At 41.6% G+C, this 26,160-nt stretch overlaps 1 protein-coding gene across 9 annotated transcripts in view; it reads left to right on the top strand.

Moving 5' to 3' along the window:
* The window catches only part of NRG1 (neuregulin 1), a 244,165-nt gene extending 228,666 nt beyond the window's left edge, over positions 1-15,499 (top strand). For 6 of the 9 annotated variants that reach the window (XM_049866729.1, XM_049866727.1, XM_049866728.1 and 3 more), the window contains 5 exons: positions 2,628-2,730; positions 4,901-5,027; positions 7,654-7,784; positions 8,600-8,806; positions 11,558-15,499. In XM_049866729.1, coding sequence (XP_049722686.1) covers positions 2,628-2,730; positions 4,901-5,027; positions 7,654-7,784; positions 8,600-8,806; positions 11,558-12,212 — 1,223 coding nt within the window. In that variant the 3' untranslated portion in view covers positions 12,213-15,499. Of the gene's footprint in view, positions 1-2,627; positions 2,731-4,900; positions 5,028-7,653; positions 7,785-8,599; positions 8,807-11,033; positions 11,176-11,557 lie in introns of all 9 variants that reach the window. The other 3 variants (XM_049866732.1, XM_049866731.1, XM_049866730.1) reach the window with 1 other exon arrangement.
* Positions 15,500-26,160: the final 10,661 nt, after the last annotated feature.

Raw genomic sequence — 26,160 nt, 5'->3', positions numbered from 1 at the left:
TGGCTTTAATTGGTGTGTTTTGCATTACCCACTGGCCTGTATTGAGCTAGCTTTATATTTCCGTGAAATAATCCATTCCATGACTGATTTTCCTGAAAATGTATGTGTTCCTATATAACACAGGAAGAAAGGGTGAGCCATCATCCACCATTTGTTCACAAACCCAATAACCACCACAGAAGACTTGTCGGGAGAATCCCTGAGAGTAGGCGTGCTGCCTTTTTTTCCCTTTAGCCCTTATGTGTCCCCACTGCTGTAGTTTGCAGAAGCAATTTCCCAGCTGTTTCTAAAGACAGAATGTTAAGGTGTCGGAGAAAAAGTACTACCACCACCTTAAAATTTTAAAAGAAGAAAAGCTAGAGTAAACAGAAGAGGCCACAGGAAAGCTGAGGGCAGCCATACTTCCACTCCTGTCTATTAGCCAACTCATCACCGCCAAGGGAGCCCTTCTCTGTGGTCTTTGGTCCGTGGAGAACTGGTGGGTGAGGCCTCTGTGTCTTAGAGATCTATAAACCTGATCCAATGCCAGCATCAACAAAGAGGCTCCAGTGGCATCAGCTTGAAGATTAACACCTCATAAAAATTAATTCCCTGCCCTGTGGCTGTGGGGGTGTGGGGGTGGGCAGACACAAGCAATTAACACATAAGCAACCAGATGTCATGTCCTCGTTTGACTTTTGCGGCACAGTAGATACGTGACACCGACTCTGTGTTTCCTGGTGCGTTGCTTCACCGCAATTTCACCAGCTGCTTTGCTTCCTAATCGTGGCTTCCAGACACCCGCTAGCCTAGGTTAGGAGTTATGCTGTATGGAATCACCCTTCCAACTTTGCATCCACCTTTCTTCCCCCACCCAAGCATTTCTTCCTTCTGGTTTTCTTTTCATTTATTTATTTTTCCTCCCTTAGTATCAGGCATGCTGTGCCAGGGACTTCAGATGGCTCCTTAACTCTTAACCTTGTTTTCCCTTGTACTTCACTTCCTCACTCACTCTGTCATTCTGTCAGTCTGTCTGTCCTCTTGGTTTGTTTTTCCTTTCCACTTCCCACCCTTTTTGGTTTGTTTTTGTATGCTCTCTGCAACGTTCTCGTCTTTTACCCACTGACTTCTATTGTCCTGCTCCTCCTGTTAATAATTGTCAGTGCTATATTAATTTGATTTGACGATGTTCCCAACCTGTTCACTGGAATTTGATTACCATGGGCTCGGCTTGTAGGAAATGTTTTATTTAATGATAAGGTGCACTGTATCACAGAAATTAAAAATCACTTTTTCATTTCAAGAAAACTTCCTTTGAGTTGCCCTGTCTCTCGATAAAGACAAAGGTGCAGTTCCTGAGACTGGGAATGTAAATTGGAGATCTTCGTTGAGGATTCCATGTTGATGTCCAGATAAGACAGCTTCATTTCTACAACATTCCCCCCAGTTCTTGGCCAGCTTATTAAGTAGAATGGCAAGTAAATCGTTTACACTGTTTATTATGTACCAGTTGAGTTCTCTCCTGAGTGAACTTGTGAATGTCTTCCAATAAGTATGATTAGACTTGTTGGGAACTCAGGTCCTGAGGGATCAGGTCACCATTAAATCCTCAAATCTTGTTAAGAGCCTGACCTACTTTGGTATAATCAAGTTATCCCCCAAAGAAGCTGATTTGCAAATCGAAGAGCTTCATGAATTGGAGACTCTGATTGCATTTGGGGTATACTAGTGTTTCTAGTTCAAAATCCTAAGCCTCACACTTCCTTAGGATAACCTACATTAGCTAATTTGCCAAGTTGGCAAATGCAAGAATGTCCCATCTATTCCAAATCACACATCATTTTTGCTGGTGGTTTCTTTACACAGATGCATACATTAGTTCTCTAAGGACAGTTGGTTAAGTAATAAGAATTGGCCTCCAAAGGCCAAGTCTTCATTGTGGCTCAGGACTTTTTTTACCCATCACACACCTTACCCATCACTTTCTCTGATACAGTACCCTGGTAAAGTTATGTCGCTTCTTTTGTTATCATTTTATGGTTAAATCATAGGGATCCTGCCTCGATTTAGTTGCTAACTACAAGCCAAGCTCATGTTTGCAAATGTTTTTTGGTTTATTTTTTTAAAAAATTAGTTAGAAATGTGGTTCTTTGTAAAGACCACTGGAATGTAAAGCAATGATATAAAATAGCTGGGAAATCAAAAGGGGGGAGGAGGGAGGAGACAGCAGGGGAGGGACGCAGCGGTGCCGATCCCAGCTCCTTTGTTGGTGTTGATTCCTGTTGTCTTTGCAAGAGTTTTTTTTTTTTTTTTTAAACCAAAATGGCAAATCTTAATGGTTATTTTATAATTAATGTTTGTGATTTGCTAGTTTCATATCACATCTTCTGTATCTATGGCTTGTGGTTCAAGTAATTTTACAGTTCAATATTTTTTATTATAAATGTCCCCAGCTGGCTTTGCTGGTGGTGCTCAAAGTATAGCGCAAAGTATGTTGTACCTTAGAGACGTTCATAGATGTAACGAATTGTCGAGTATCTATTTTCTTATGAACTTGGACAGTGCCATGCAGCATGCCAACTGTTGTAGTTTTAAGTCTGGGCATGTGTAAGTGACCTGTGGTGACATCTGGTCTCATCCCTTTCCAGAAGCTGAGGAGCTCTACCAGAAGAGGGTCCTGACCATAACTGGCATCTGCATCGCCCTGCTTGTGGTTGGCATCATGTGTGTGGTGGCCTACTGCAAAACCAAGTAAACCTTCTCCTCCATGCCTTACGCTCTCCTTAGCACAGAGAGGGATCCCTTGCAAAGGCTTTGCAGAAACCAGGCTCCACAAGCTAGGCTTGTTTAAAAAAAAGGGAGGGGGAAGGAGGACAGGGGGACTTTTCCTCCTGTTCTCTGAACAGTCCATTTCAAGATCCTTTCCTCATCACGTACATTAGAAACCTCTGCCTAACTGTATGAAAGTGTTTGTAAGATTTCTGATGACTGTTCACTGCCCCATGAGTGACAGTCGGGTTGGAGTGACAGGCTTAGATGGGAGCATGTGTGCGCACATGTGTTTGTGAGTGCACATACCACACACTAAGAGAAGAGGGACAGATGCACAGGGTGGGCTTGTTATATTGCTGCTGAGGACAAGTCCAATTTGCACTGAAACTTAGGAGATAAAGGCAACACCTGGCTATTGAAATGCAGTTTTCCAAAAGTTATCATGATTATTTTTCAAGTCTATCTAATTAGGTCACCAGTACAAATCTTCTCAAAATGTGAGATGTGAAAAAGGAATCTCATGGGAGGAAAATCAAGCAAAACGTGCTTTGAAAGAATAAGAGAAGACATTGAAATAGATTTGTGGCCACTCTGTTGGAGCTCTTAAATTTGCTCTGTGTTAACAAAGACAATTATGTATACCTTCTACTCCGAGTTTCAACACTGTTAAATTAACCTTTTTGTTTGTTTGTTTCTGTTTCATAGCATATATTTTCTTGCCAACACCTCTTTATTTCTATAATCATTACATCAGTGATTTCAATACAGCCATGTGTTGTTGTTAGGTGCCATCGAGTCGGTTCCAACTCATAGCAAACCCATGTACAACAGAACGAAACACTGCCCGGTCCTGTGCCATCGTCATGATGGTTGTTATGCTGAATTCCGTTGTTGCAGCCACTCTGTCAATCCATCTCGTTGAGGGTTTTTCTCTTTTTCACTGACCCTCCACTTTACCAAACATGAGGTCCTTCTCCAGGGACTAGTCTTACCTGATACCATGTCTAAAGTATGTGAGATGAAGTCTGGCCATCCTCCCTTCTAAGGAATATTATTACAATCCAAACGTTGTATTGAAAAATGAATACAATATGCTTTTATGCCACAAAATCAAGAGCATGGATTGTGTCTTCTCAATACCCATGATTTAGTGTGTCGCCAGAATTGTGTGATAGCACTAAGCCTTCATAGTCTCGACCTTATGAGCCTGATTAGATCCAATCTTAATATTTCAATATTCATAACCTAGTTATACAAAAAGTGAGAGTAGAATAAGATCATGTCACAGTTCTGCCAAAACCTACTGGCAAAATGTGTACATATCCTCACACATAAACATGCATACTAACTATATATAAGGCACAGCTTCAAAACTACATTTTCTTAAGAGATTCACATGCAAAACTATAAATTAAATCAGTCTTATCAATTCTGCAGCACAAGTTATCTAAGACAAATGACCATCTGTAAAATTTAAGCAAAGCTGTATTTATTAGGAAAGTTGGGATTTTAGCCAAATAACAACTTGACTTCTCTTGTTTTCTTCTTTTTTTTCTTAGCCCTCAGCAGCACAGCTAAATTTCAGTAAGAATCCCATTAAAAAACAAAACCCATTGCTATCAAGTTGATTCGACTCATAGCAACCCTATAGGACAGAGTAGAACTGCCCCATAGGATTTCCAAGGAGCGGCTGGTGGATTTGAACTGCTGATCTTTTGGTTAGCAGCTGTAGCTCTTAACCACTGCACCACCAGGGCCCCCAAAGAAACCCATCCCCAAACCCCTATTGCAGTTGAGTCGATTTTGACTCATAGCGACCCTACAGGACAGAGTAGAGCTGCCCCATAGGGTTTCCAAGAAGTGGCTGGTGGATTTGAACTTCTTACCTTTTGATTAATAGCCCCACAGTTAACCACTGCTCCCCCAGGGCTCCAAAGAATCCCATACTGCTTCTTAAATCTGTTTGTAAAGGTTATGTCATTCTACCTCTGCCCTAGGCAGCTTCTGAGATGAAGTAACACACCCACCTCCCTCTTCCTCGTCATCATCCACAGCCTTGAGTTACTTGTAGGTGTCACTAGAAGAAAGATTTGGCTGTACTAAGGCGTGTACTTAATGGAAAAGTAACTGTTCCCTTTTTCACATCCAGGAAACAACGGAAAAAGCTTCATGACCGGCTCCGGCAGAGTCTTCGCTCTGAGCGAAACAACATGGTGAACATGGCAAACGGGCCTCACCATCCTAACCCACCTCCCGAGAACGTTCAGCTGGTAAATGTACGTTGTCTCTGGCCCGTGGAAAAAAACTGAGCATCTCAGCTCTGTTCGGGCGCCATCAAGTTTATTTTCCAAAGCTCTTAGGCTCTTAGCTGTCGCCATTAATCACCACGGCTTCCGGGAATCTGAAGTTTCTCCAGGAAAAAAATAATGGGGACATTTTTTACAGTGGATTTGGTTACTGTAAAACCAGCACATTTCCTCTTAAAAAGTGTTCATTAAGGGGTTGGAATAATAATGTTGGGTTTGTTTTGCAGGGAGCCCACAGCTGGGGGAAGGAGAATGGAAGCAAGGGAAAATAATAAAATTAAAAACACAAGAATCACACGGGGACTGTTGTTTTGTTTTTTTGTAATTTGGAAATAAAGGATACTCCAGTCTATAACTGATGAGTACAGATAACTGAGAAAAAAAACTGAGAGCTATTTTTATTAGGGACATTTTACAGTGCCTGGTGATTCATTGATTCTGATTTACAGAGGAAGAAATAGGGGCATAGAAAAGCCAGGTGACTTAGCAGACGTGCTTCTCGGTAGCAAAACTAGAAGAGTACGATGATTTCTTCTTCCCTGGCTCTTTCTACATGAGGCCAGACCCTCAAGATTAAAAATATCCTTAATCGTTTAAATATTCTGTTTAAACTTTACCAAGCACTTAGCTTTTAAAATGTAACTAGATCATGGAGTAACAGATGCTGGAGAGGGGTTAATCATCTTCCAAACCACCCTTTTTTTACAGATAAGAAGCAGAAATCACACATCTAGTTAGTAGCAAGGAGCCCTGGTGGTGCAGTGGTAAAAGCGCTTGGCTGCTAATGGAAAAGTCAGTGGTTCGAATCCACCAGTGGCTTCTCAGGAAAAAGATGTGGCAGTCTGCCTCCATAAAGATTACAGCCTTGGAGCCTCGGAAACCCTATGGGGCAGTTCTAGTCTGCCCTATAGGGTCTCTGTGAGTTAGACTCCACAGCAATGAGGTTTGTTTGTTTTTTTGTGTGTGAGTTAGTAGCAAGCAGGAGCCAGGCTCCGATCTCCTGGCTTTTGAAGTATTGCTCTTTCTATTCCATCATCTGTCTTCCTGTCTTTTATAATTTTACTCTAATGTTTGGCTTTTTATAGATAAAACTTGAAAATCATATGTCAGTACCATTTTCTATTCTGTAGAAAAGGGTATACTTTTTATGAAGCAGATAGAGCATAGACGCAAGTCCAGAGTTGGTGGTTATTATACTACCAGCAATTCTTATAGCAAGGCTTCCGGGAGATTGTTGGAGTCAGGTGGTGTTGTTCACATATTTTGCTGCTTTTCTCCCCTTAAGAGCCTTCATCAGAATGTTCTGCTCAGTTGATAAATGCATTCACTGTGGACACAACTATAATCTGTCTCCGTATATGTTATAATATATAGGAAGTAAAATGACTCCTTGAATTCCAATCGTGGCTCATGCTGTGTGAACTTGGCCTTTAGACTGTCTAAGCTTTTAGATCCTCATTATGAAAACAGGCCTTAAAATAATACTTCCTTCAAATATTCTTGTGAACATCCAATACAATAATCTGCATAAAACACTTAGCCCAATGGCATTCAAGTATTCATTCAATTATTGTTAAATATTATTTTCGTTGCATTCACTGAACTTACTTTACCTTCCATGAAGCAAAAGTGAGGTGGTACATAGCCTAGAAGTAAGTCACTATGTATGGCAAATTTGATGGTGTCCTCATCACTTTTCTCGAAAGCAAACTAGCTGTACTTTCTAGGAAGACCCACAAGGAATAGCCTTTCCACTAAGAGAACCAGGTAGAGTTTCAAGCATAAATTTAAGTTGTATATTCTTTGAGTTTCTTTAGGGCCCACAAGATTATCAGACTAAAAAGTGCTCTATTTCATCTGAGACTATTTTTCCCTTGCTTCCCATCCATTCTCCTGTTATTTAACTCAATTTGGTGTAAGTACTAACAGCATTTAAAACATAACTTTAAAGTGGGCCTGTCTCATTGAAAGAAATCAACAGTAACTACTCTGGTTTGATGATGAAAATAAAGTAGAATGTACTTGCACTAAATATAAAGCCCTTATATTTTATGTGCTTTGTCAAAGTTTGTGACCCTGGTAATCACCATGAGTTCTTCAGATCTCTCAGTAGCGTTGTTAGTCTGACTGCAGGTAACAAGTTAAAGATTTCAGTCCCACTACTAGGGTATCATGGGCACTGGGAAGCTGAAAAAGAAAGGTAGATGCAAAAAATAAGGATTTGTTTTCAATTCTTCTACTGACTTGAAATATGAAATAAAACAAACCATCTCTATGCTTTTGTTCCATCTGAATATTTGTTAGTCTTCTTTGACTTGCGACAATAATAAAAATGAATATTAGGCAGATATTTGTATTGAATTCTGGTCATGTTATCAATTAGAAGCAATATAGAACAAATAGGTCTTTTTGTGACCAAATGCGGCTGTGATTGTAGGATCTATATATTTGCAAATTCAGGGGGTAATTCATTAACTCCATCCATCTAACCTAAATGCTACAGTGGCTGGGATAGGGTTTGCCATCCAGCCATTGGAGAAATGGAATGTGTTATGAAGCAGGTATACTAGAATAGCTTGTGCCTTTGTTTATCCAGCAGTACGTGTCTAAAAATGTCATCTCCAGTGAGCATATTGTTGAGAGAGAAGCAGAGACGTCTTTTTCCACCAGCCACTACACCTCGACAGCTCATCATTCCACTACGGTCACCCAGACTCCTAGTCACAGGTACGAGAATAAAAAAAAAGAAATTCATGGCATTTCTGTAAGAATGAATGTCTGCACATCGCCTTTTGCTATCACCACCTAAGAATTAAACACAAGACACTTACAAGGCAGTGAGGTGTAGTAAAATGCATGATCTTTGGACAAAAACAGACTGTGGACATCAACTGGCTCTGCTACTTAATTGCTATGTAAATGTGAGCCTCAATTTTTCTATATATAAAAAAAGGGAGTAGTGATGTGTACCCCCCCAGGACTGTCACTCCTCATTCTAACAATTGGCTTAGCCACTCAGTGAATGGCTTCATTACACTGGGAAAAGTCTGTCTGTGATTCCGTATAATGCCCAGAAGTTGACTACCTGCAAAGACTGCATTGCCTTGGCAAATGTACCTGGGAGTGAGTTGAATAGCTGAACCCGAAACTCACAAATGCTCCAGCGATCTATACCTGAAAGCATGCTACCAAGGGTGGCAGTACACTTCCAAAAATAGCCCATAGGACAAATCGCTTCCTTAACCTAAGGCACTCGGGAACACCAAATCTGTAAGAATACTTAGTACATAGTGGCGTTTGATAAATATTTGTTGAATGAGTGAACAAATGAACAGAGTCCCTGATGGCACAAACAGTTAAGCACTTGACTACTAGCCAACAGGTTGGCGGTTCAATATCTTCATAGCAGTTCTTTTCAGAATCAAGTAAGGTTGTAGTGAGCTGCTAATGCACTGATAATATTTATCAGATCATTTCCTTTCATTTTCCTTTTTGCATATAATTTTTTAAAAGTCTCTTTGCCTCTTGCATTTCCTCCCCAGCTGGAGCAATGGACACACTGAGAGCATTATTTCGGAAAGTCACTCTGTACTTATGATGTCATCGGTAGAAAACAGTAGGCACAGCAGCCCAGCTGGGGGCCCAAGAGGACGGCTCAATGGCATGGGAGGCCCTCGAGAGTATAACAGCTTCCTCAGGCATGCCAGAGAAACCCCTGACTACTACCGAGACTCTCCTCATAGTGAAAGGTAAAACGGAAGGAAGGGCAAAGCTACTGCAGAGGAGAACCCCAGTCAGAGAATCCCCGTGAGCACCTGCGGTCTCACCTAAGGAAGTCTACTCTAAACAGAATAAGGGGCAGCACTTGCCTGTTCTAGGAGTGCTCCTAGTTGATGAAGTCATCTTTTTGTGTGACTGAACGCATTTCTTCTGAGCTTCACGCATCGTCCCAGTGGCTGACAGGCAACAGACTCTTAAAGAGCTGGAATGATTTGATGTGGAAGGTGCAGCCAACTTGGAGTTCCCAGCTCTGATCTTAGGCTTATACACACTCTGGGTCTCAGTTGTAACCTTAGAGAGATGGAATCTGTGATTTATAAGGACCCTTCTAAAATTCCAATTTGCCAGTTATCCAAACTCTGATACAGTGGTTGAGCTGGCCTCATGCTCTCATGTGCTAACTCTTTTTTACCTTCCAGCTTCAGTTATCTCAAATCAAGGGCTATGGTATTGCTGACTTTCATGGGGGAGCAACTGCTTGTGTTCCACCGTATAATATCCCTTCTGTGACGTTCCAAGAAGGGATGAATAAACACATATTGTATGCTGCATCTGGCAGTCTTCACAGGTGGTTGTCAAAGCAGATAATTGCTTTTGCTATGCCCCTTTATTCCAAAATGTTTGGGCTTGCATCTGGGGAGATTGGATTCCCCGGGGGAAGTTAACAGCAAAGGTAAAATAAAGAACGAAGGAGCGGAAACCAAAAGAGATGCTCTATAGGGATATTGAGTTATGGATTCTTTTTAGCGTTTTTACCTAAGCTGGGGGAGAGTTAAACCTCACCAGCATTTCTAGCCCCATCAGTAAGCTGTTATCTGTTTGTTTTCAAATATAATGTGTGTGCATGTCGGGGGGTTGTTTTGTTTCGTTTAGTTTTTTTACCTTATTGTCATCTCAGTCTAATCTTTGTCCACTTGCTAAGAGTTTACATAATGCCCAGTAATCTTTGCTTATCTGGTAGCTCCATGGGTGAAGATGATTTTGATAGACCTTTCACTCATAGACTGGGAAGTACTTAGAACAAAGGATGAGTTCTTGGCTTCCATATAGAGCCTGCTGATCACTTCTTCAAGGGCCTTATGCCCAAAATGTTGTTTCAAAGCTTTATGGAATTGGAGGTTACCCTTCAATCCATCTATGAAAAAGTAGACAGGGCCCAAAATTGGTTTAAAACATTAGTCTCAAATTCATGTAATTATAACTTTATGTATTAAGGAAATCTAACTGTCCTAATTCAATCTTTTTTTTTTTTTTTTAAGACTAAAAATGAGGTTAGGGACAAACTCTTCCTACATTGCTAGATGTGACATTTATCTGTAAAGGTTGACATTTCCCTGCTGTAGCAGGCTTCCTTGGGTACCCCGAATGTTATGTAGGACTACGAAGTATACCTGAACCGAGAGATCATGCAGAGCAAAGATGAATCACTCACTGTTATATGTTGGTTAAATTTGGATTAGCATGTCTCAGAGAACTTAAGTACCCCCACAACAAAAAGTCTGAAGACTCAAGCCCCAAATATTTCAATCTCCCAGACACTTTCCCATTTTAGACGCAGCTAGATCTCACATCCCTCTCTCTCTGAATCATGGCTGAAATGCAAGAAAATTAATAGGTTTCCTGTTCCTGTTGGCTAGAGTTCAGATGATCGTGTCCTGTGTCATCACAGGTCATGTCAAATTAGGCTTTGTGAATGCTGATGTGAAGGAAAGAGTCATTTAGTGCCAGGCATTGGTTACATTTTTATCAAAAGCTGTGAAATGTGACTGTGACAAAGCCACATCCTCCCTAGGTCCTTCTTATTCTGGGGGAAGAAAGCATGATATGGTCAAAACAGTGCCCTCAATGTCTTGAGAGATTCATGAGCATTGTCAGACAGAACATGGCGTAAGGTAACATGGTACCTCCAACTCTTGAGCAGTGACAGAAAAAAATAAATAAATAAACCAAACACTGATGCAGCCAAGTGTTTTGGAAGAGAGAAAAATGGGAGATTGGACATAGACTCCACTATGGTAAAACAAGTCAAACGGAAGTTTCCTTTAGGCTTACCTTTGAATGGCTTGAACACTGGGATGGATAGTTGCAAACTGAATGTTAAGAAGTAACATTTCGTGGAAAAATGAAACGCACACAAATGTATTGCAGTGTTATCAGGAATAAATCTAAGTTACTATGCTCTTTTTTTTTCATAAGACATAACCTTATAGCTGAGCTAAGGAGAAACAAGGCCCACAGACCCAAATGCATGCAGATCCAGCTATCAGCAACTCATCTTAGATCTTCTTCCATTCCCCATTTGGGCTTCATTCTCTAAGACCCCTTGGCTTTTAGGAAGGTATAGTATTTAAGTAATACTTCTTTCCCTTCCAAATCCCTGAGCCTTGGCCCTTAAAAACTGAGAACTTTCCAGGACCTAGTACCCTGTCTTTGCTCACAGGCTTTAACTTTAAATTGTGATGATACTGAAACCCCCAAAAGCTTTGATGAGCTAGGCATTTCAGCTGATCTTTGCATGTGCCTCTGTGAGAAAACTCTTGGCTTCATAACTTTAGATTCCAAGGGTGCTGAATTTCCTAGTGTAAAAATTGAGATGTATACCGTGAATAGAAATTCTTTATTCTCTGATTATATAACATCATGAACTCTGTCCCCTTACCCTCCCCGCTCTATGCCTCTTATTCCACCACACTTATGTGGGGTATTCTGTGCTCACACAGGTATGTGTCAGCAATGACCACCCCGGCTCGTATGTCACCTGTAGATTTCCACACGCCAAGCTCCCCCAAATCACCCCCTTCGGAAATGTCTCCACCTGTGTCCAGCATGACGGTCTCCATGCCCTCCATGGCAATCAGCCCCTTCGTGGAAGAAGAGAGACCCCTACTGCTGGTGACACCACCACGGCCACGGGAGAAGAAGTATGACCACCACCCTCAGCAATTCAACTCTTTCCACCACAACCCCGCGCATGAGAGTAACAGCCTCCCCCCTAGCCCCTTGAGGATAGTGGAGGATGAGGAGTATGAAACCACCCAAGAGTACGAGCCAGCTCAAGAGCCTGTTAAGAAACTCGCCAATAGCCGGCGGGCCAAAAGAACCAAGCCCAATGGCCACATTGCCAACAGGTTGGAAATGGACGGCAACACAAACTCTGAGAGCAGTAACTCTGAGAGTGAAACAGAAGATGAAAGAGTAGGTGAAGATACACCTTTCCTGGGCATACAGAACCCCCTGGCAGCTAGTCTCGAGGCAGCCCCTGCCTTCCGCCTGGCTGAGTGCAGGACTAACCCAGCAGGCCGCTTCTCTACACAGGAAGAATTGCAGGCCAGGCTGTCTAGTGTAATTGCTAACCAAGACCCTATTGCTGTATAAAACATAAATAAACACATAGATTCACCTGTAAAACTTTATTTTATATAATAAAGTATTCCACCTTAAATTAAACAATTTATTTTATTTTAGCAGTTCTGCAAATAGAAAACAGGAAAAAAAAACTTTTATAAATTAAATATATGTATGTAAAAATGTGTTATGTGCCATATGTAGCAATTTTTTACAGTATTTCAAAACGAGAACGATATCAACGGTGCCTTTATGTTACGTTATGTTGAGAGCAAGTTTTGTACAGTTGCCGTGATTGCTTTCCCACAGTATTTCAGCAAAACCTCCCACATTCAGGTTTCGCTGGCTTCTTGTGCATTGCATTATGATGTTGACTGGTTGTATGATTTGCAAGACTTGCCACTGTCCCTCTGTTTGCTTGTGGTTACACCCAACCAGTACGACTTGTAATGGCACATCCATCCAAATACTCTTCTCTTTCCGGAGGAGTTTTCTTTGCTTTCAGTATATGAAATGAGTTGTGTCTACTCTGCCAGCCAAAGGTTTGCTTCATTTGGGCTCTGAGATAATAGTAGATCCAACAGCATGCTACTATTAATTACAGCAGGAAACTGCATTACGTCATGTTAAATATTAGGAAGAAAGTAATACTGTGATTTAAAAAAAAAAAAAAAAAAACTGTATTATTAATCAGAAGACAGCATGCTCCTACTAAAAGGAGCTACCATTTCCTTTATTTTGATTTAGGTTTCTGGACAAAATGCAACAACCATTTTAGGGATAGCTTGGAAAATGGGTTCTGGTTTGCCACCCGGTAAATCCAGCACCTGCTAAGAGGACTCGGTGTCATTTTGTCTCTGGGGGATGATACCACAGCTCATTCAGATGAGGATCAAACCGTGGCTGATAAAGGTGCAATCATTTCTGACTTGTCTTTTTCACTGATTTTGGACCTGGAGGTTAGTTGTGTCTTCTCGGCTCCAGAAGAGGCATGAGCTAACGCCAAAAGCCCAACCTGAACAGCACACTCAGCAGTTGGTCTGAAATAGTCCGAGCGTGCAGTGTGGTGACTGTGCCTGGTGGCAACTTGACATCCTAGGGAAATATTGCTGTTGTAGAGTGAAGGAGGGAATGCATAGAAGACACGGGTGGAGAACAGCTGTGTGATTTGGTTGAAATGTTAAACCATTTTGTTGACCACACCTCTGTTCCATGATACTTTTCTCTTGGTTTTCACTGTTGCCTTGACTAGGTCATAACTATGCATGAACATTTTTGTCAGGAATGGCCAATGTGCATGTTGTTTATGATTCCTAGGAACCTGCCATGAGTGACGGTCCATCAGGAAATGTCCATAGTGTTGGAAAGATCGCACCTTTGCTTGCAAAAGTGACCCTTGTGTTCTGACCTCTTCATTTACAGCCTGTGTCACCCTTTTCCCTCTCTCTTAATTTTTGCTTTATTGTCACAAAGCAAGTCTAAGATTGGTCCTCAACTTTTTACGTTCTCTTGCAATTGTAAATCCAAGGAATTTACAATATGAATTAAAAATATTAGTAGGTATTAATATTTAAATAAGTGCTGGTACCAGGAAAATAAGAGAAATTTTTTTTCAAAACGTAGGATCCATTTTATCCCCTGCCTGATATCTGTGGGTTGGTTGGTTTGATATCTGTGAAATCAGGGCTGGAGCTTTGCTGAGGTTCCAAGTAGTCTTCTAGGAGCCATGTGGCACCATGAGAAACAGGTTAGCAGGAGGTTCAGTGTCAGGCATGAAGTCAGTGAGAGTACCTGCTTCTTGTTGCAGGTGAATGGAATCTATTTCTTCACCAGATCTCTAAGTTAAAAATAAAAGGGAAGAAATGACATGCAAAGAGGTCTTAGAAGACAAATGCAGGCTGGGCATGAGTCATACCATTGAGCTCCTATGTTTCTGTGATCTATAGGGGTGCCTGTCTTCAGGTCCCGAAGTTGCTGTGAGTACGTGGTATCCCAAGGTTTCCTTCTTTGTTCACCTGCCACTTTCTCTGTGCTCCGCAGTATCCCAGTTTGTTAACCTCCACAGAAGAGCTGCTGGCAAATAGCAAGTGCTGCACTGATATCCCAATGCTGTGCCAATGAGTTAAGCTCATGGCAGGTGGAAGAGAACAGTCAGCCCAAACTGGTTCTCTAAATTACTCGAATATTGCCTTCGAAGGCCTTCCCTCATCCTTTGACCATTTCAGTTTAAAAAAATTCCTACCATTTATTAAAATACAAATTTCGATTTCAGAGTCTTTGGGCATTGGGGTATTCAGATATCCCCTTCTGAAGAATTTCAAGAACAAAATAGAATCTTCTATTGAGAGCAATGAACAACATTTTCTTCATTTTGAAAATTGCTGTAAAGTTTCAAATGGCAAGTACATAAGAAAATTTAGGCCAAGGGGAAATTTTCTTTCAACTTGAGTCTGGTCACTCACAGAGGTGGCATTTTAGTTGGGACAGTCTTTTGTCTATAGAATAAGAGCTTCCCTTGACAAGCAAGGCCAGCTGACTGCTCAAGGCTGCCCGCTTGGCAACAGATTTGTGTCCACAGGAACAACTCTGTGACGCTGAGTTGCCACATTCTCAAGCTATCTTGGGTTTTATGGTAATGGAAAGTGCCCAGAAGTTTAAAAAGCAACTTTGTTTTGTTTCCTGGGCCCCAAATCGTAATCCCATTGAGGGGTATGCAGTGGAGCATAATATGTGCAAAATTCCTTTAATCATTCTAGATTCCTTTTCCGTTCCCCTCTCCCTTCTTGCCTGGTATGACTTAATTTTTTTTTTTTTTTGAAGAATGCCTGGACAGCCTCCTTCTCTCTAAAAAATGGCGCTTTGCCTGGGTTGTATGCAAATGTATTCCACAACAGCAGTGTGTCACCTCTTACTGTTTCAGTGTGACTGTCGTGAGATGGGTGGAGTTTATCCAGGGTAACTTGCTCAGTAATGATTCCTTTTTTGGTCTGGGGTTGCAAGGTGCATGGTTCACGTTGGTGAAAATAAGGAAGGCTTGGTCTTACCTTTTAGTACTGGCTACATCCCACCAGCCACAGAGATTTCGATCCCACAAAGACCCGTGAAACACTGCAAAGAAACGCAGACAAAAGGAAATGGCCACATATCACAAATTCTATTATATATTCTTTTGTAAATACATATTGTACATTACTTGGATGTTTTCTTAAATCATTTACTGTCTTTATGAGTTAATGTCACTTTTTACTCTCTCAACTTACTGTGTAACATTGTAAATAACATAATGTCCTTTATTATTTATATTTAAGCATCTAACATATAAAGAGAGTTGTTTTCATATAAGTTTAAGATAAATGTCAAAGTATTTTTTTTTTTTGGGTTTTCCTTTTCTTTAAAATTATGTATCTTTTCCTTTTTTCTTTTTTTAAGAATAATTTATTGTTAAGGAGAAAGAATGTATATGCGATTGGAACTGTCTGAAGAATGCACATTTGAAGGCCGTGAGGTACTGATAAAACTAAAGAATTTATTATCCAAAATACTAAGCAATAAGTAATTGTGATTTATTTAAAGTTTTGTTCATTCCATGAAAGACATGCCGCAATAAAAAAAATGCTTCTCTGTGGAGACCCGGCAGTGTTGCTCAGCAGACTAACGTTTCAGTCTGTTAGACCAGCACCTTCATCTTCATCAGACAGTTGTACTAATTTAGAAATGTGTCTGCTGGACTCCATGATCATCTTGTTTGTCCATTGCTTTTGTCGCACTGCCTGCTCTTGAGTCATCTCCTGCCTGCTGATTCCATTTACCACTTTATTCCTTGTCAAATGGGCCACAGTCAAGCAATATGACATCTCCTTTTCTCCCAGACACAACAACACATCAGAGAGAACATTACTGGCCATGAGCGCCTGGATCCTCGTTGTTTAAGTGTTCTGTGGTGACAGCAAGAAACTTCTTCAGACTGGTGGCAATGCCAATGTGGCATTCAGTCATGAAAGGGAAAAAAAAAATGTCATCGTAGTTCAAATAGTCTGATGGCCACATAGCCTAAAAGGCAACCAGTTAGAATCCAGCCATGTTAACCTTCCCTGTTGCTTCAGTCAATTTGTTTTCCATCAGGCCCACAATTTACTGATTCATAGTTTTAAGAGAAGAAAAGGCTAAATCGGGTTCCTTCCCCTTGTTCTAGACAATAAAACAGATCAAACTAAATGCTGACCTTGCCACTCAGGGAGGGGCCTATGCATGAGAAATCTCCCACATTCTAAGACTCTGTCCTAGAAATGAGGATATTACTTTTATTATTGTGATGAGCCTAAACAAAAGCCATATTTTAACAAATCAATACTTGCATGGTACTTTTTATATCTCTTCAAGCATTTTACTCATTGTTCTAGGCAGGTTAATGGCTTCTGAAGTATATGGGGTAGAGGTCAGCAATCTTTTGGAGTACACAGTGGCCTCCTTTGGCATTTAAGAGTACCCCAAGGCTTCTCATCAACGTCCACCTCCATATAGGCACACTATTCCTACTACCTGGTAATAGTTCTAGTACTGTCATTTCCGAAAGAGTCTGGATGTCCAGGAGATTTAAATTGTGGCCTTTGACTGTGTTCTGTTTTTACTCTTTATATTACTGAATTTTCATATATTCTCCCAGTTGTGTTCTTTGATTTCCATAGACACACATACACACATGCAAAGACAAAAAAATGAAACACAAATCTGAAGCCACCACATCCTTTCAAATGTCCAACTGTCATTCAGCCAATCAGCCATTCAGCAAATCAGGGTGTGGACAGTACACTTAAAGCCTGAGACTTTCCTCGCACCTCAAGTTCATGTTGAGGCTTTGTCCGCCCCCAAAACTGAAAACTGTAAGCATCTATGTAATTTAGGTTAAAATAGTTTACCTAAGCTGTCTTGATTTTTGAAGCAGAAGTATGCTTTTGGTAGAGAGTGGTATGGAGGAGTGAAGATTCACAAGACAGTATAGTCAAATCAAATATCTATATAAGTATTTCAATTCTCCATTCACTTCAACAATGTAGAGTCTTGAATGCCCGACCCATGCTAGCACTGCAAGCTAGCCAATGATCTTGCCTTTTCAATCCAAGGTTAAACCTACATAGTCTTCCCAGTCATTAGGTTGCCTTGCCCTCTATCTTGATGATGAAAGACCACAGGACTTGATACCAGGGATTCGAGGTTAAATGAGGCAGTTCTGAAATCTAGAGACTTAGCATGCTCAAAGGAGTGGAATTTGTTGACGGTCCTATATGAACCACTTTACACTCTATTTCCGGCATGTATTCTTTGAAACTGATGGAATAAAATAAATTTGTGGAAGCTATTATTCCAAAAGATAACTTGATTGGAAGTGGAAATGCTTTCAGTTTATGAAAGTTGGAACCAGCCTGTTGCTACAGCTGCAATATTCCTACCTTCAGGGTCATTGTTGGGCAAGGTAGTTATGCTCTCCCCTGCATAAGTCTTTGGACTCCTGTTGACATCCTGGTCCTGGAATTGTTGGATTGCTGTAGTAGGTTGTTGGTTTTGAACTTCAGTTGAGCTTCAGAACATCACCCACCAGGGAACAGGAGAAGAGTTTTGTTATCTGGAGAAAACCTATTCTGATCTACCCCATCCTTCTAAAAACAGATTCCTAAGGAAGAGGCAGAGAATGGGATTATCATTCCACCAATGACCTGTTTCTAACCCTCTTCCACCACATGGACAGAATTCGATAGAAAAAACACCTTTTCCCCCCTACAGTGCCCCAAAGAGGCTAGAGATAATTCTATAGACTTAAACATCTTTAATAGCTTCTAGGTTTGGATAGGTTTGCTCATATGTAAAGAAATGAGCTATTGAATATAAATAGCATTTGTTTAACATTTTATGGCTTTGTCTTTTATCTCTTCTGATTCTCTTAACCCTGTGGGATATAGATATTATAAATATAACAAAAATTTAGGCTCAGAGAGGTTAAAATACTTTTCCGGTGCTACCCATCAGAGTTGCAGAGATCATAGTTGTATCCAGGTTTCTGACTACAAATCCCGTTTCAGTTGTGCCAGGTTGCATACCAGACCTCTGCCTCCTCCCCACCACACACCTCCCAAGCACAAACAGGCCCTTCGCTTCCAGCCTTCTCTTACATGTACAGCACAAAATTCCAAATTTGTATTTGGGAGAATATGGACTCTCTGGCTATGTTTTAGAGTTATTCTAGAACACAATTTAGTTTCCCTAAACTTAGCTTTCTGAGGAAATGAAGTGCAGCCGTGGGAATGCATTCACAATTTGAATACCCTTTTTTTTTTTAAGTGAAAAGAGGAGGGACTTCGTGGTCAGAGTGCTGTCCCCACCACTGAGAAGCTTTGTAAATTTGGGCAATTGATTTCCTCTTCCAAGCTTATTCCCTGATCTCTAACATGGAAATACCATTGCTGTGGTATGGTAAGGATTAAATTTAAATACAAGTAAAGAAACCAGTACCTAGTGAGTATTCAAACGGAATCCTGAATATTTACCATTTGCTCCATCCCCTCCAGGTTTTTAAAGTTTGGAATCTAAGTTTCTCAGTTCCAAATGGCACACTCTACAGTGCACAAACTGAGCAAATTAACATGCTTTGTCATTTTCCCAGTCTTGTCCTGGTAAGCAAATTCTTTTGTAAACACAACCGCACGTTGAGCAGCATAATCCACAAGCAGTATTTGAAAGTTGTCACTAAGTTCTTCAGATACTTTATAAGGCGTTAGAAGTACAGTGTGCTTCTTACACCATTTCATATCGGCTCTCTAATTTTAATGGTCTATTACATTTTTTTTTTACATTAATATTTCATTAGAATTTCACAGAAATTTCCTGAAACACGACTCTCTGTCGAGCTTTCATAATGTCACTGACAAACTTCATTGCAAACATCTAGTAAAACAAGCAAACAAAAACTAGCCCGAAGCTAATAGGATAACTGCGCACATCTCCTTGCCTTAGCTTGCATCCAGGATATCCAAGAAATCTTCCATTTCCTTATAAAACTGTAATCTAAGCAAAGGTCAAGAAAGCCACAAAATTAGAGGAGTCAGGTCTCAGATTAACTCCTAAATATGAGCAACCATGTTGCTTACGGATAGCTATCACCTGCTGCCAGTGCATATCCAATGGCCCCTCGGTCTACTCTTCACTCCATGCATAAAACAGAACTCTTTTTCTCATTATGGGTATGAAGCAATTGATAATTTATGAATTTTCATTTTGGGGGTTTAATCTCCTAAATCTTTGTCATACATCAAGGTCGGTAGGTGACGTGGTCTCAAGCTTGTGGAATAGGCAGGGTTAATCTCCATGACATAGCTATCTAAAGAGTTGAGTTTGAAGTGAGCTTTCCATCTTCAAAGAGCCCAGAATGTGCTTCACATCTTCCTTAGTCAATGACATTGAACTAAAGGAGGGGAGTCACGGGCATGCACTTTTGTAGCTGATAAGGTGACAAAACAGACAATTTCACCTTGGATCCCAGGCTGTCTCCACCATGAAGAAGGAGGAAGAGCAAGGAGATGCTGTGTGTTATGGCCACTTGTTTCGAGCTCCCAAATTCCCTGCAATCAGCTTCCTTCCAATTAGAGGATGATTCTGCCCTCCCAGAAGAGTCTCCTCACAAAAAATTGCATCCTACCTTTCAGAATAATCATTTTGCAAAACACAGACTTCCCTTAGTAACTCTTTAGTTCAGAGTTCTTCTCTTCCTTGCTCTTCCGTTCCTAATGACTCTGATTGCAAAAGAAGGGAAAGCCCTGATGGCACAGTAGTTAAGGCACTTGGCTGCGAACCCAAAAGTCAGCAGTTCGAACCCATCGATAGCTCCGCTCTGCACAGGAGAAAGATGTGGCATTCTTCTTCTGTAAAGATTACAACCTTGGAAACCCTGTGGGGCAGTTCTACTCTGTCCTTTAGGGTCGCTATGAGTCAGAATTGACTCGACAGCAATGTTGTTTTGTTTTGTTTTTGGTTTAATGTCATATGACTATATAACTTCACACTTTAAACAGAACTTTAATTGGAAATTATTGGGTTAAAAATCGGATTTAATGTAATTTTTATTAAACTGGGAAGTCCCCCTTGGCAAGCTTAAGGGCAACATCATATTTCTTTCCAATATTAGCTTAAACATAAACTACTCTTTGACAATATGAGAAGATGCTAGCTCCATTGCACATTTTGGATCCTGCTCCATTCGTCTGGGGAATTAGATCTCAAGCCATGAATGTGAGAGGAAGGGCCTTGGATCCTCCCTGTTAAGCTGTTAACACAGAGCTAATGAGATTTAGGGTTCCACTCAGGGCTGAAAGCATGTCAAATGATCAAGAAAAAAGCAACTAACGGGAACTATCCCCTTGCCTGGCTAACAGAGCCACATGTCGCCCACTGATCAAACCAAAAAATGAGCAATATTCTAGATTTCTCCACTCACATCTAACTAGTGACAACAGTGATTATACCAATAAACCCATCCCCTCCCTTATAGCCCCATTGTTTCTTCCCTCGTCCATGCATCATCACCTGTCACTAACACCCATCAGGCTCCTAACTGGTCTGTGTCCTTCAGCACCTCTGAGCCATCCTTCACATCCTGCTAGAAGGTTCTCTCTACCTTGCAAATCTTATTGCATCGTTATTCTGGTTAGAAGCCGTCTGTGGATCCTCATTAACTTCTTAGTCAGACATAGGAGACTCCTCACAGTCTGACTTCTGGCAAGCTCGTCTAGCTTATCTTTCACCCTCACCCTTTACTCCCATCTTATTTGTTTTCTGTCTCCCAAATACACCCACCTCACTGTCTGTGAAACTCTAGTCATTGGCATACCAACTTCATGGTTTTTGCTATACTCATGTACCAACTGTATTTTTTTGCATAGGGTTTTTTTTAATTGACTGCATTTTTAACTAATAAAGTCATTTCAAATGAAACTTTGTATTGGTTCTGTGAATGGAAAACCTCAATCAGTTGCCATAATAAAATAAAACCGTAAAAGTAAATATAATAAAAATGAAACAATGTTATTAAATTCTCACAAGATATTGTTGCCTGGTAACGTCTCTGAGCCTAGGCCTATTCTCTTTTTGACAAAAAGGGAGATTAGCAAGTGTTACCAGGTACCAGTATCAACTGATGTCCAGCTGATTCTGACTCATGACGACCCCACATGTGTCAGAGTAGAACTGCACTCCATAGAGTTTTCAGTAGCTGATTTTTTTGGAAGTAGATAGCCAGGGCTTTCTTCCAAGGCACATCTAGGTAGACTTGAACCTCTAGCCTTTTGATTAGCAGCTGAGCACAGTAACCTTGAGCATCACTCAGGGACTATACCACTGTAAAAGAAAAATACAATGCAAAGAACATGAGCTCTGAAACTAGGGTGATGTAACGTTTGAAGCCTTCTTCTTTCACTTGGGCAATTAACATCCCTGAGCCCTAAGTTCATTGTGTGGATTAAATGAGAATTATTGTACATGCAAACTTTAGGGCAGTGATTTCGCTTGTGATAGGTGCTCAATAAATATTACCTCTTCATTTGGTGGGAAATTTCTCATTCTAGCTTGTCTGGCATTGAGAAGGGGACGTAGCTGGCTTAGCAACCTGGCTAGCTCTGGTTAGTCCTGCCCTGTCTGTGGAGAACTCCCTGGGGAAGCTGGTGGAGGTTGTGTGTCATCAGAAAGCTGTCTTCCAGGCCCTATTGCTGCCAGGAGGGAGCCCCTTTTGCTCACCCAGCTACACCAACACAGAAGAGAACAAGCCTACTCAGAACTGACTTAGCCCAGTAGAGCAGATGCTTCTTTTTTTTCCTGAGTAGAAAACAATTTTCCAAATTCAGAAATGGAAATGACAGTCAGCTCCATCCAATTAGCAGGAGCTAATTTCGATTTCAAGGTCATTGTGTACAGTGCCGTCCTCCTTCCCAAGCCCTGAGCTTTGGCTCCACTTCCTCCCCAGCTCTGTGGCTCAGCACCCCTTCACACCCTGGAAACAATCACAATTTCCATTTTTAGGACTCAGACTCCTGGGGAGGTGCTGCAGTCCCCCATTTTTAGGAAATCGATGCTTGGCGAACGATTAAAAGGTTTCACAGATTGTGAAGGCTACGGCACAGTTTTCTTGACCTATGGCTTATTTAATTAGATAGCCTGTAACAGCTTAGCAGCAGAATTGTGCAGCACAATGGGCTCCAATTTGCCTGCAGGCAACTGCAGAAGCAGAGCCAGTATGAGATAGGCTGCATGACTCATCACGCTGGAAAACTCAGCGAAAGCTCGCCTTTCTCAATGGGCTCAGGCGAGGTGACTGCAGAACCTTCCCTGGGAATGAACACCTGATAACTCTGCATCTACAAGATCAGGAAAAAAAAACAAAACATGCTTACAGTGAGGTAGTCAGCAGAGCCACTGTCTGACCTTGACATTATCCTGTGGCCACTGGACTTTGAAGACACTGATGGAAGCAGCGAAACCCAGCCATCTGGGACATCCATCCACTATGTCCACCCCCCACAGCGCAGCCAGGACCAGAGCTAGCTGGCAGCCTCCCGGGGGCCTGAGGCCCAGTCAGAGATGTCAGGATACCAGGATGCTCTTTCTTATTCTGGCAGATACCAAGTCACTCATGTTTTTGCAAGATTTCAGATGTGCTCAAAACGCTAATACTGATTATCCTTGTTGGGGATACTAAGGGTCCCCAAACAGGGTTTGTTTTGCAAATAGAAAAACACTGAAGTCACTGGGTGTTTTGGCAGCTAGCTTCAGGCTGGGATACAAAAGCATCCCTGTGGGGGCATAGCTATTCTCTGGGTCCATTGCACTTGCTGTGTTCAGAAAGAGAAGATGGAGAGGGGATGGGATGGGTGGGGACTATACAGTGGAGATTTTCTGTTAATACAGAAACCAGGGAAGATTTAGAAAAGAGACGAATGACTTCCCAAGAGACTTGGTTGCTGCTGTTAGGTGCTGTCAAGTCGATTTTCAACTCATAGTGGCCCCATGTGACAGAGTAGAACTGCCCCGTAGGGTTTTCTAGGCTGTGATCTCTGCAGAAGCAGATTCCCCTGTCTTTCTCCTGCAGAGTGGCTGAGTAGGCTCAAACCACCAACTTTTCAGGCAGCAGCCAAGCACTTAACCCTCGCGTCACCAGGGCTTCTTCCCAAGAGACTACACGCAGCCAAATTCATTTCACTCCTGGGCAGGGTCGTAACCTATGACACAGAGCAGAGCTGGCCCGGGAGACTATTCTGCTGGCCTGTGGTTGGTTGGTGCAGGGCCTTAAAGGGAGCCCCTCTCTGCTCCTCCACAGTCATGGCTACATCGCCTGCCCGTGAGATGTTCGAGAATCTGTCTCCAGCACTGTCTCGGCAACTCCTTCCAATATTAACTCTCAAATAAGCTTCCTTCAAACCTCATTCGCTTACACAAAGCTCATTCTTTCATTCAACAAACATTTACTGAGGGCATGGAACAGGCACGACACTCACTTAACGACTGTTAATGCAATGACGAATAAGATCATCTGATTTGGACCAGGGCTTTGAACCGGTTTGTTCTGGTTCGAACCCCTGCTGAGAATTTGTATTCCTAACAAGTTCCGTGCTGAGAATTTGCATTTCTAACGAGTCCCCAGGAAGTTATACATAAGAACCACCTGGGGATCTTGTTAAAATGCAGATTCTGATTCAGCATATCTGGGGCGGAAATGCAAATTCTCAGAAGAGGATTCAACCAGCATGAACCTATTCGAAGCCCTAATTTGAGCACATCTAGTTCCTCTAAGGCGGGCAGTTAGGGCTCAGTGGTAGAATTCTCACCTTCCATGTGGGATACCTGGATCTGATTCCTGGCCAATGCACTGCAGGCCCAGCCACCACCTGTCTGTCATTGGAGGCTTGCATGTTGCTATGATGCTGAACAGGTTTCAATGGAGCTTCTAGAGTAGGACATACTGGGAAGAAAGGCCTGGCCATCTATTTCCAAAAATCAGCCAATGGAAACTCTGTAACTCACAATGGTATGGTCCCACTATGCATGGGGTCACCATGAGTTAGGGATCGCCATGATTTGGAGGCTACATCAACAGTGGCTAACAACAACAATCTATCTAAGACAACACATTCCAGGTCTGGAACCTAATACTGCAATGTGATCAGTGGAGGGGGTTGTACTTGTACTTGGAATCTTACGTCATAAGTTTACTGCCAACTCTGCCATTTAGGTGCTATGTGAACTTTGGCATATTACTAAACTCTTGAAACCTAGTTTATTTTCCTATATGAGTTGAATAATCTTAAAAGGATATTGTTAGAGTTACTAATATACATAAACACATTTGCAGTATCATCTGGCACAGAATAACTGCTCAATAATAGTTTTAATGGGAATTTCAAGATGCTATGATAATGCTGTCACGAAACGCTATGAAAGAACAGAAGAGAGTGCTACCCTCTGAGGATTATAATTTAGTTAGATTTTAAAAGAGCTCTTCCTCACTGAAAAGAAGTGTTACCACAGATCAATTTTCATGAGAAAATGCCCAGAGAAGTGAAAGAAGAGGGTGTTGTCAATTTGGTTCCTAGGGTAGGTGGGGCTGGAGATGCAAATGTAAGGTTGGTGTGGCAAGCCGGGCATAAATTTTGGGTTAAGATCCTTGTGTCTGCCCTGGAGGCAATTAAATAGGTAGCTGACAAGCTTAGAAATGAGATTTATAAAATTAATTCTAGAGACTTGGGTAACTGGGCAATGAGGTGGAGAGAGAGAGGGAGAGAATTTAGAAATGAGTGATGATGCTCACTAATCTGGATTAGTGGCAAGAAAGACAGAGACTTGGAGATAGAGTGGAGGGGAAGTTATGTGGTAGAGGGAAATAAACTTGAAGGGCAGTTGAACTTGGGGCTTGAGATGAGAGAGGATCCAAGGATGCCTCTGAGCTTGGGCTTTGGAAATGTTACCAACACCTGCTCTAGGAAGTTTGATAAAATGCTCTTCCTGCACCCACAGGCAGGGGCTGGGACAAGTTCAACACTCTACCCATCAGTGTAGGCAGATCTTGATTATTGCTACAGGTTATGAGTGCTGTGCTGTACCAGTATTTACACACATACCCTCACTCAATCTTAACAACTATGAGGCAGACATTATTATCCCCATACCACAGATGAGAAAACTAAGGCACAGCTATGTTAAAAATCTTGCCTAATGTCATACAGCCAGCCAATATCAGAGCTGGAAATCTACCGAGATTTGCCTGACTCCAAAACTCCAGCTCTTAACCACTTCCCTCTATCTGCTGCTCTTAAATAGAAATGTTTACATGATAGAATTTATACTGGAAAGCCTTTAAGAGGGCTACCTCTTTCAAGAAAGACAATCTCTCTCCATAGTAATAAATGATACCCTTTAGTTTAACATGGAAAGGTAAATTCTGACTGAAGCCAGATTGTGTCCCTCTTTCAAGTTATTTCTTTTGGAGGCAACATTCAGCTAAGTGGGCACGGAACTCACACCCTCCCCCATGTCTGTATTCATTCATTCACTCATCACTCACTTGCCCACCACCTATGAATTTGCCCCATCAAAGTTCTCCGTCCTCCGGTGCTGTGAAAGGCGCTGTGTAAGTTGTCTGAAGATGTCTGAGATGCTTTTGGAAACCTTCCTTGCTGCTCATTTCCATCTGTCTCAGTTATCTAGCTCTGCTCTCACAGAAGTACCACAAGTAGATGGCTTTAACAAAGAGAAACTTATTCTTTCATAGTCCAGAAGGCTAGAAGTCCAAATTCATGGTGCCAGCTCCCGGGGAATGCTTTCTATTTCTGTTGGTTCCTGGGTAAGGTCCTTGTCATTGATCTTCCCCTGATCTAGGAGCTTCTCAGTGCAGGGGCCCCAGGTCCAAAGGACATGCTCCACTCCCAGCGCTTCTTTCTTGGTGGTA

The sequence above is a fragment of the Elephas maximus genome, chromosome 22 (genome assembly GCF_024166365.1).
Source record: "Elephas maximus indicus isolate mEleMax1 chromosome 22, mEleMax1 primary haplotype, whole genome shotgun sequence".
NCBI classification, from domain to species: domain Eukaryota; kingdom Metazoa; phylum Chordata; class Mammalia; order Proboscidea; family Elephantidae; genus Elephas; species Elephas maximus.
The sequence above is the reverse complement of the archived record's forward strand: the minus strand, read 5'-3'. Positions and strand labels throughout refer to the sequence as shown.